The sequence below is a fragment of the Thrips palmi genome, unplaced genomic scaffold (assembly GCF_012932325.1).
Source record: "Thrips palmi isolate BJ-2018 unplaced genomic scaffold, TpBJ-2018v1 HiC_scaffold_10, whole genome shotgun sequence".
Taxonomy (NCBI): domain Eukaryota; kingdom Metazoa; phylum Arthropoda; class Insecta; order Thysanoptera; family Thripidae; genus Thrips; species Thrips palmi.
Genome location: NW_023144621.1, coordinates 10,243,005 through 10,254,200, shown reverse-complemented (window position 1 = coordinate 10,254,200; position 11,196 = coordinate 10,243,005). Strand labels below are relative to the sequence as shown.

At 58.6% G+C, this 11,196-nt stretch overlaps 1 protein-coding gene across 1 annotated transcript in view; it reads right to left on the bottom strand.

The window, feature by feature from the left end:
* Nucleotides 1-2,312: 2,312 nt before the first annotated feature.
* The window catches only part of LOC117638936 (titin-like), a 192,928-nt gene continuing 184,044 nt past the window's right edge, over nt 2,313-11,196 (bottom strand). Inside the window, exons 8-10 of the mRNA XM_034374167.1 lie at nt 8,924-8,971; nt 7,365-7,664; nt 2,313-4,167 (exon numbers count right to left, since the gene is read on the bottom strand). Of these exons, the coding sequence (XP_034230058.1) occupies nt 4,055-4,167; nt 7,365-7,664; nt 8,924-8,971 (461 nt within the window). The 3' untranslated portion in view covers nt 2,313-4,054. The remainder of the gene's footprint in view (nt 4,168-7,364; nt 7,665-8,923; nt 8,972-11,196) is intronic.

The window sequence follows — 11,196 nt, the reverse complement described above, 5'->3', positions numbered from 1 at the left end:
GGCGTGTCGGCACTGCGTCGGCACTGCTTCGGCGGGCGCTGCATTTCGGCGGTGCGTTGCTGCGCGTTGCTGCGCGTTGCTGCGCGTTGCTGCGCGTTGCGGCGCGTTGCGGTGCACGCCCACGCCGGCATGCGGCAATTTTCCGCGCAATTTACGCGCCTTCTCCGGCCTGCGCCGCGACGCCTCGACGCCTCCACGTCGCCGGGCCGCGAGGGCCCGCCTGCACTGTAATTGTGGTTATCCGCAGCGCCGCGCCGCGCGGAATCCCACGTATGGAAATGCCCCGCCCCACCCCGCCTCCCTCAAGGTCCCCGAGGAAGTCCCCTCCCCGGGGATCTCATTACACTGAGGCCCAGTGCGCCGCGCGCCGCGCTGCGTGTTCAGGGTGGTTTATAAATCACCGCAGCCCGCTCTGTTCAGGCCTTCGGCTTGCCTTGCCTTGCCCTGCCTTCCAGTGTCACCGAGATTTGAGCTTTTCAGGCGGCGGGCCACCCTGCTCTGCGCGTATGCGTGCGTGTGAGTCTGTGTGTTGTTTGGGAGTGTGAGTGTGTGCGTGAGAGTGGGATAGGGAAACAGGAAAGGAATGCTGGCTGGGCCGGGGAAGCTCGCAGACTACTACAACTGCAAGTGAGAAAGACTCTCGGCTACATAAATCTCAAAAACCTCACAATCGAGAAATAAAGCCCGAGAGAGCGTCGCGCTGCGTGGCACGCCTCGCCACGCCTCGCCACGGCACGCCACCCCCGCCGCGCACCCTCCCCTGCCCCGGCCCGCCCCGGGCGTTGTCGCCTGGTAGTAACCCCTTTTCTGATGTCTCTGTCCCCGCGGCGTCCCCGCGGCGTCCCCGATGCTAGCGTTCGGTGTGTTTCTTTCCGTCGCCCGTTATTCGTGCACCTGTGCGCTCTGGGGAGGGGGAGGGTGGCTGCCACTCATCGGCACACCAAAGCGTCAGAGGTGAGGAATTCCTTTCACTGCGAGGCTCCACCCGCCCCACCCCGCCCCGCCCAGCCCCGCCGCACCTCGCCGCGCACTGCGAGCGCAGTTCTACGAGTAGCCGTCCCTTTTCCCTTTTCCCACCACGTCTCTCTGTTTGTCATGCAAATTCGAAAATAAAGGGCCGGAGGGGAGAGGGAGGGGCGGTGCGCCCCTTGGTGGCGGCCTAGGGCTTCGCGCGGACCGCCCCGCCCCGAAGGGCCTTACTCCAGAGGATGCTGGGTCGTGTCTGGCTGGGCTGGCTTGGGCGGGCCGATGGTTGGGGCGGCTCAAAGGAAGGGCCTGGTGCTATGTCACGCTCAATGGATGAGGGATGTACCCCCTCCCCTCCCCCGGCCCGCTCTCCAGAACTGCAGGTGCGGAGTGTCTCGAGATGGACAAGGTACATCGCGACTTGGAGGTGTTGCTCTCAGCGTCACGGACTGCCAGGGTGAGGGGCAGTCGTCGCTGTGCTGCCCTTCTGCTGCTCTTCTGGTGTTACTCTGCTGCTGCTGCCCCGCGAACCTAATCGCGATACGCGCTGCATGGCCAGTGGCAGGCCAGCGGCGCGGGTCGCGGCTGTCCAATCGTTCCAAGATAACAGCGGGCCTGATTGTGGGCGCGCTGATGGAAGGAACTCTTTTCATAACCCCGGCCCACTGCCGGGCCAGCCCCGGACCAATCCCGGACATTCGGCAGTTTGTCAGCGGCTCAGTGGGGAGGGGTGGAATGGCCACGCCGACGGCTTGATTGTGTGAACACCAGAAAACGCGCGTGTCGGCTGCAAAGAACAATCAGCGCATTGCGGCGTCGCGCCTCTGCTTTTATTGCGTGCCGCTCGCTCGTGTCTGGGACACATCCCGCACAGCCACGGATTGAAAACTTTCGGACGGCGCCGACGGTGTGTGTGTGTGTGTTGGTGCGCCCGTGGGCGCACACCCACGCAGACGTCTGTGTGTGGTTACCGCAATTGTGTGAGGATAAGAAGAAGCGTAGTTTGCTTGTTTCGTGCGGCCGCCTGGGCTGAGCGCCTCCTTCGGGGTCTCATCAAGGGTAGGAAGGCGAGCCGGGGGAGGGGGAAGGGACAGGAAATCTCGGGGGCACATGTCCCCGTACGTGTGTGTACTTTCCCCTTCATGCGACCTGCATTGTCGGTGGGCTGGCTCCAGGCTGACTCCAGTGCCGGCCGCTACACCGCCTTTCCTTCCGCTCCGCCGTGAGAGTGCTGGAGCCCCTGGAATTATGGCACGAGTAAGAAGAGGCGTTTGCGAGCTTCCGTCGCATCTACCCCTTGCATGTACTTGCTGAGGTCCGGTTTGTTCAGTGACACGCTGTGGGAATACTTCGAGATATTGTTTATTTTTGTCAATTTTTTTTTACAGGGAGATCATTATATTTATTTTACAAAAGAAATTATTGTAACACGCTTCTTTTCATTTCCATGTCAACGCGTTTACTTAAGCGTGCCCGATGGCACGTTTAGTATTTTAACATGACTACGTCTCCATTTTGATTCTCGACAGCCGCGTGGGGAAAAGTCTCCTGCAAAAGGCATCTGGACAGACACGGCATGCCCACGACCCAACGGGTGCGCAGGATGAAACAATTAGGTGAGTCAAATTTCAGTGTACAAAACGGGGACAACGAAACCATATACATCAGACAATTAACAACGACCACGCCCGAGGCACACGCCGTTCACAATACGCTGTACAATATATTACATCTGTACACAATCTTCAATAAACATAAAATATCATCTTACGTAAAATTAGTATTTACATTGATTTATAGCAGGAAACCTGAGTAAAAGGTCCGAAGGGAGGATCGACTCTGCTCTTCACTCTTAATTTATATTTAACAAAAACAAATTTTGGTTGCTGGTTTTCAACCGGTTTTTCTTTACGACGTGAATGGAAAAGCAGAGTTGAGTCCAAACTGTTGCACCCTCTCAAGAAGGCTACCAGAGCATTTCAATTAAAAACACGTGTTGTTGCCGTTTCAAAACGCGTGATCGGAGAAATATGTTAGAATTCATATCGAAAATAGACGTTTCCCCGACCTTGCCCGCACTATCACATTCTAGGACTTAGCGCATCATAAAGAAAACTAAAGCACCAAGTCTTCCAATTTCTTCGAACTGCCTTCACGCGCACTTTGCACACCATTGCTCTAAGTGATAAAAAAAAATAAAAAAAAAAAAACAATTGAAACTAGATCTGATCTACGGAATTCCTATGGTTTCACGAGGAGACAAACAAGAACTTGTGATCAAGAAGCCGCTGAGCAGCCCGGACCAGTGTGGACAGCATTAGGCCGAAAAGTCCAGAAGAGGAATTGGTGATGATCGTGCGGAAAGCTTTGCTTAATTTTGAGCATGTCGTAACCATAAGAATAACAATAAATTGATTGAGAACAAAACCTCATAACAATGCGTCAAACAGAACTGAAAACGCGTTTCCCGCCTCGGCAACTCGCACGGCAAGACAGGTGGCGGGTGGACCAAGCAGTCCAGGCAACCCGTGTGAGGTTGATGGTGCCTGTCTCGCCCGAAGGGAGCCGAATGCAGGCAGGGATGATACACGGTGGCCTTCGTGAGCCGGGCGCTCGACCGCTCCCCAGACCGCTCTCTGTTCGGTTGGTGTCACTGGACGGGGACAGAGAGGCGCTGGGTGCGCATGTCGATGCCCCGGCAGGCCGGCGGCCGGAAGGACGATGACGTCATGCCGCGGATCGGCAGCCGAAATCCGCTGCAGTCTCCGGAGTTCCCGGCCTGGAGGCGCCTGGAGGCCCTGGCCTGGAGGCCCTGGCCTGGAGGGCGGACCGGAGATTGGCCGCCCTGGACGCACTGTCGGTGTCTTCAGCCCTTCGGCTGGCCACGCCCACTCACCCACACACTCACATTCACGCACACACACGCAGCCACACTTCCTCTCGTCACTTGGCGTTCATTGGTTCGCACTGAGAGTCTTCCAGTGTCCCTCGCGTCGTCCTGGACGCGGGGAGGGGCCCGCGGCGCCGTCGTCGGGGACCTCCCGCCCGCCAGGAGCCCCACCCAGGGCTGCCCAGGGCGGGGGATTTATCATCTGGAGTTGACGACGACCGCCAGCAGCAGCAGCGCCAACCCGCTCCGCGACCTCCACGACGACCTCGCCGCGCCGTTGGACGGCCTCTGCATGGCGGCGGGGTGCTCACCTGGCGGACAGAAAACATGGCAGCAATTAGCAACGACGAACAATGCGCGATACCTGCTGTCGCTGTCTCTCTCCCGCACCCCCACGGCAAGCCCCTTGCGAGGGAGAGGAGAGCGGAGTCGCTCGCCTGCTAGCGCCCGCAGACCGGCGCGTAGGCAACCCCTCCGGCACCAAGGCGCCTGCCGACTGCTGCCGCGCATCGCCGTCTCTCTCGCACTCAGGGGGCGTCCCGTACGGGTGCGAGAGAGACAGCGACGACAGCGCCGTGCGAATCAGTCCACAGCACTGCGAATCGGTTCAATGCCGAGGCCGACGACCAGTGCCAAGAGACGAGGAGCTCGGGGCCTCGGCCAAAGTAGCCGATCCATGGAAAAGAAATTAGTTGGGTAACTATGCGCGTCATCCGTCTTGGCCCGCGCCCCGCCCCGCCCTCCTTTCCGGCTATTTTCTGAATGCGACATGACAACGGACCCTGAGAGCAGTGTCCCGGCCCCGGTCCGCGTGCCAAGTAACGAAGAAGAAAAATAAGAAGACAAAGTGAGCGAGTGCGGGCCGTGGCCGAGCTGGCCGCGCGGGCCTCTGCCTCCGTGTGGCTGCCTGGCTGCCCTGCCTGGCTGCCCTGCCTGGCTGCCCTGCCTGTCTGCCCTGCCTGGCTGCCCTGCCTGGCTGCCCTGCCTCGGCCGAGGCCACAGCAGCGCCCAGCGCCGCGACAGCCGTCCCCCAGCGCTGACAGCAGGGAGGGGGTGCGAAATGGAAGAGAAATGGAAAAACTATGGAATGAGTTGGAGCGAACACGAGGAAAGCTGTCCGGCGCTGAAACCTGACCCGCCACACTACGCCACGCCGCGCCGGACCGCCGCGCTAAGCAGGGCGCCTAGACGCTCCCTGGACCCGCCCCAACCCCCGCAAGGGGCCCGCACGCGTTAGGTGCAGTGACAAGGCCGCCGCCTCTGCGCTGCATCATACAGCGGTTTACTTTCACTCTGACTGGCCTCCCCGGGGACTACGGCGTGGAGGCTCTTTGACCCGCACACCCACGCCATCGGACGGAACGCGGCACTGTACCCGGCGAGCCAAAAGGGAGAGAGAGAGAGGGGGGGGGGTCCTTTGTGACCCGACCTTCGCCAAGGTGGCGCGTCGGCCGCAAGGAATCCGCTCGCAACCGAAAGAACTCCGGCGAGCGTCTTGAGACTAATTAATCTCGAGTACCAGCGCGGCCCGGCCGGCAAAAAGGGATACAACAACAAAGAGTTGGCGATGATGCCCGCCGAGGTTGCTTCGGCTAGCTGGGGAGGGAACGGCACGGCACGGCACGGCACGGCCAGGCAGGCCGACGACGTGGGAAAACGCTCCGGCTTCCAAAATAAAACGCGTTCTTTGGGTGGAGCGTCCCGCCCTCGCAGCCCAGGGGCTCGGCCTTGACTCCTACAGTGCCGCTGGCGGCGTGTCGCCGGGGGAGGCATACCGTGGCGTGCCGCGCCGCACCCGGGCCGGGGCCCTTCGCTGCCGGAACCATTTCCCGCTCTTTTCACTCCCTGACCACTGGAAAGAAGGATGGGCGCCGCGGGCAGCCCCGCGGGCGGGAGGACACTATACCGGAGGCGTCGAGGGGGGGGGGAGTAGGAGTAGGAGGAGGAGGTTCCAAGGTTCTAATGAGAGGCCATTCCCACCTGAGACGCCCGCCACTCTGCAGCCATCAACGCGATGGCGCGGTCGTTCGCGGATCTCATACGTGGCGGGGCGGGGTGGGGCGGAGCGGGGTGCCACCAGAATCGCCCTGTCTAAGTTATTGCGTGTCGACTTTGGCACGTTGGTCGGCTAACTCGAAAAGGGTTGGAAAAAGTTGAACATTTTTGTTTGATTTTTTCCCCCTTGATTTTTGACAGACACACACGGTGTTCTCCGGAGAGGCAAGGCTGTGTGGCCGTGTTCGCCACGCGCACGACAACGCTGCCCGGCGGCCCGAATCCGGCCGCATTGACAGCGAAAAAAATAGAAAGGAAAGGAAAGACCTCGTTGCGCCCCGGGCCGCTCCTTGACCCATCCGTTTCTCTTCGGGCGAGGTGAGTAATAAATGATTTCTTTTTTCTGGTGTCGTGGTCGTCGTCGGCGACACAGACGCCGCAACACACGATCCCTCTCCGTCCGCACAGTGCACACGCCCCTGAGCAGGGACCCGCACTGCATCACATTGCGCCACCACGCCTCGACGCGCCCCGCCCCGCCCCGTCCCGCCCCGCCACGCATAGCCACAGACCACGCCTAATGTCTTTTCCATTATCACGGAAGACTGCGTCTTGGACTCTGAAGGGACGGGCAAATGGAAAGAAAAGGAGGTGGAAACGGATTTGGGCGCTGCGCGGCGAGACGCGGCGGGACGCTCCGCGAAGGCAAGGCGAGGCCGAACGGGGTAAAAGGGGGAAGGGGTAGCGTAGAGGAGGCCGGCAGCCACGTCCCCGGGATGGCACACTGGCGGCAGTGCCACAGTGCCACAGCACTGGCAGCTAGCGCGCGCTGGCGTGGCGCTGGCGTGGCCGCCACGCCGCCGTTTTACAAAAGGGGCCCTCTTTTTGGGCCCTTGCTCGCGAGCTCGGCTGGTACTGCAGCCTGATTCCGAGAGTCGCTCTGTCTCTCTCACACCTATACGGGACGTCCCATGAGTGCGAGAGAGACAGAGCGACGAGAACGACTCTCGGAATCAGTCGACTGCTACTCCAAAACATCTTAACTTGGCGTTAGCTCACGCGAGCAGTGAGATGGTATCGGCAATTGGGGTGACTTCGGCAAAGGGGGTGACTTTGACACTGTCCTGAAAGTACCCTTTCGGAGCAACAATTTGGATCGATTGCTGGAGACCATGGAAATGGTAAATGAAGGCTTTGTTTTAGTGCGTGTTAAATAACCGACGGATGCCGACGTCACCCCAACTGCCCGCACAGTAAAAACTCTACGAAGAATCGCTTCTTAATGCGAAGAAAATGAAGGCATTGTAAATCCTACGAAGAAATGCTTCACATTATGAAGCAAAATCCTTCGTAATACGAAGCATTTCTTCATAATATGAAGCAATTCTACAATGCCTTCATTTTCTTCGTAGTTATGAAGCAAATGCTTCGTAGGATTTTAAGAGTGCGGTACCGTTCTATTTGTTTCCATTTACTGCCCCTTTTTGTAGTGCAGCTCTGCCGCGGTACCCACCATTGAGCACGTGCACGCCGACGGACGCGGGGTTGGCGTTGGACGGCACGCACGTGTAGTTGCCCGAGTCGGACAGCTCGGCCCGGGTGACGAGCAGCTTGGAGGTGGTGCCCTTCTCGGTGCGCTCCGTCTCCAGCGAGATGCCGCCGCGCGGCGAGTCGAAGTCCACGACGGAGGGCCCGTGGTACCACAGCACCGAGCCGGGCGGCGTCGAGTGCACGTTCACCGTGCACGTCAGGCTGATGGTGGAGCCCTTCTTGACGAAGACCTCCTCGGGCCCGGAGATGTTGGCCTGCGCGGCTGCAAAACAGAAAGGGCGGTTAGTGAGCGTCGCTGCCGTGGCTGGGTGGGTGTCCGTGGCGCGGCGGGGGCGGCAGGGGCGCGTAGGCAACGCGGATACAGGCGCGTCGCCGGGTTGCCTACGCGCCGGCTGGCAGGCGCTCCCCGTGGCCACGCGTGGCGCAGGCCTCTGGGGCAGGCCGGGCAGGGTGCACAGGGTGAAGCGAGCCTACGGCGTTACGGGACCAATGAAAGTGCATTCCCCGTCGGCCTCACTGAGCGGGCCGGCCATGCAGAGAGCCTCTGGCTACGGAGAGAGAAGGCGAGCGAGGAAAAATAAAAAAAAGGAGAGAGGAAAGATATAAATCATGACATGCTTCACAGTTCCCATTCCAGACATAAAGCGGACCAAAACGGAAGAACGATTCAACATTATTTTGAGGAACGCAAATCTACCGAGGATGGACGCTCGCGCCGAGGGCATCAGCGAAGGGAATAGCAGAGAAGAAGCTTCTACTTGTGCAGACTGATTTCGAGAGTCGTTTTCGTCGCCTGTCTCTCTCGCACCTGTGCGGGAGCCGCATGAGTGCGAGAGAGACAGAGTGTTGTAATCAACTCCCGCAATCCGTCAGCTGGAGGCCTTTCCCGAAATCCAAGTACTTTGTAAAGCAGAAAGGGTGACAAACGCATACGCCAAAGCCATGGGGAGAGAGAGAGAGGGCGCTAAGGGGCGCCGAAGACGGGCCAGAGCAATTAGGCAAGGACAAGGCAGGTCCGGACGGCCCGGCGGAGCGCCGGAGCGGCCAGTGCGAACTGGTCCAGCCCAGCCTCAAATATATTGTTTCGTTTCCATTGCGCGATTCGTCTTCGTCAAGAAGGAGCGGCGCGTCTAGGCGCCCCGTCGCGCCGTCCGGAACCAGACCAGTGCGGTGATTCTTTCAAATATCACAGAGACCGGCGAGCGGAGGCACGGAGCTGGACTCGGTGCCCCACAGTGACTCCATCGCCACCACCAACATCGGACTGGTGCACTCTAAAAGTCTTAAAGTGAAGATTCTCCAAATTATGGTGAACTATCTCCATGGTGGTGGCTGACTTTTTAACTTACCTCTTAAAATTCATTGTACCGAACAGATATTTTGTCGAGTTTCTTTTGAACTGTGGAGAACATATCCACCATAATTTGGTGCAGCCTTTCACCGTAAGACATTAAGAGTGTGTCTGCCTTCTGAAAGAACCATCGACGTGGTCGTGACGGCGAGAAGCTGAGAGACCCTAACCTTTATTTTTGGAGGCCCCGGTAGATGTCCTGCTTGGACTGTCCGTGTCTGAAATACAAGCAAACATGGAATTTAGTCGGGCGAATCCTCGGAAACAGGAAAAAAAGGAGAAAACACACAGGCTGACATGGCCCCAATGACGCTGGGCAGGAAGCAACAACAGGAAGAGCCGCTTTTCGGTTTGACAGACGAGACCGCGCAGAATTGCACAGAAAGCAGAGGTCCGGGAGAAAATACGCAGAAATATAATTGCCTGGCTTCAAATCAAATTTGCGTCTCGACATGAATTATTTTGAGAGGGACAAAATATTCTGCTGGAAGGGGAAATGTGAAAAGCATAGTGGCCGTACTCCAGCGCGCGCGCACACACACACAAGCATTAAACAATACATCGGAATCAGATGCAAAGAGCCGGACACAAAACAATAAATGGGGTCTCGTCCGGAAGGGGGCAGTGGGGGCAGTGGGGGCGGTGGGGGCAATGGGGGCGTTGCCGCACAAAAGGGCTAACGTCAAAAGGCAACTTTGCGCTTTCTAATCACACATCCCCCTTTTTTTCCTCTGCCCATTTTGTGGGCAGTGCGTCCGTTGTCGCCAACTACGTTACGTCGCTGCTATCGGACGCCAGGGGGAGGGGGGGGAGAGGGGTTGACCTGCTCAGGTTTTGCTGTCGTCTCGGTGCTTGATTGCTCTTCGGGGATCTACCGGACTAGGGCAGGCGGAGGGGAGGGGGCTAAAAGGGTTCGTGAGGGAAGGGAGGGGGGCAAAACACTCGTCCGTGGCACCACTCAAGTGCCTGTCGTATAAGGCCACCACCCTTCCCAGTTACACCATTCTCGGCACCGAACCGCCCCGCCGGCCCTGCCCCGCCCTGCCCGGCCCTGCCAGGGACTCGATGGGGCTTTGAGGAGGGACAAGGCACGCCGAGGCGGGGCAGGCGGGGCAGGCGGGGCACACCCTCCAAGGTTCGCCAACTCCGTTGCCAACATGCAAAGCGAGGGGCACGGCGCGAGGTGAGGTGAGTCCGAGGGAGCGGGCGGCACGGCACGGCGTTCCAGGTTCCAGCCTTCCAGGTCCCAGGCAGCTTGGCCCGGCGGCCCGGCCGATTACATATCAAACTTTCCCCCTGATTGATGGCCGAGGGGCGAGGCGAGGCTCCGCGCGGCCAGAGTCGCTTTCATCGCTCTGTCTCTCTCGCACCTGAACGGAAAGCTAAATGAGTGCGAGAGAGAAAGAACGATGAAAACGACTCCCGGAATCACTCTGCAGAGCAGTCAGGAGGCAGGTGGCGCCGGAAATCGCAGGACCAAGTTACATCAATTGATCCAATTTTATTGGAGTTTGTTTTTTTGCGAGTACCGGGGTGTGGGCGTCCACTTAGTGAGCCCCCAAATTAGAAGGACTGGACCTGATTATCACCCTCGCCGTGACAGGGGCGGGCCAGCTAGCGGCGCTCTCTGTCTCTCTCGCACCCACACGGCACGCTCTAAGAGCGCGAGAGAGACAGCGCAAAGCCCCGGAATCAGCCTTCAGGGCACTTCATTCCGCGAGGACGTGTCCATGAAAGCCTCCCATACATACTGCCCCCCCCCCCCCCTCTCTCTCTCTTCCTTTTCGTCAGCGGCGCTTTGGGGTGTCGTGCCCAATCCCGGCGGTCATACAGTATTCTCCTTCCAGCGACACGACGACACACAAAATTATTCCTTTTTCCCCCGTCTGGTCTTTTAGAGGCCTCTAATGAAGCCGCACTCGACCTTACGAGAGAGAGAGAGAGATAGAGAGAGGGAGGGGCTTCGCGGCAAAAAGAGGGAAGGCGCATTGTTTTCATTCGCGTGTAGTGGAGTTCTTAAACAATCCGCGCCTGGCTGCCCAGACGAAGGCCCTGACGAAGGCCGACGGCGGCTAAGGCCGCGCCGCGCCGGCAAAGGGAGAGGAAGAATGGGAGAAAGTGGAGGCGGTCGAATAGATGAGGGTGAAAAAAGGGAAAAAAGAACAACAACAAATAAAACGCAGCAGAGGGAAAAAAATTAAAAATGTAAAAAGAAAAGAATACCGACTCCTCTTTGCGAGGTGCCCGCCCTCATCTGAATGGAACGCCCGTTCACACTCTTTGGTGCGCAAAAAAGCGGGCATCCCTTGATATGCCTCGAACCGCGAACGGGGCCGCGAGAAGGAAAACACAAAAACAGAGAGAGAGAGAGAGAGAGAGAGAGAGAGAGAGAGAGAGAGAGAGAGAGAGAGAGAGAGAGAGAGAGAGAGAGAGAGAGAGAGAG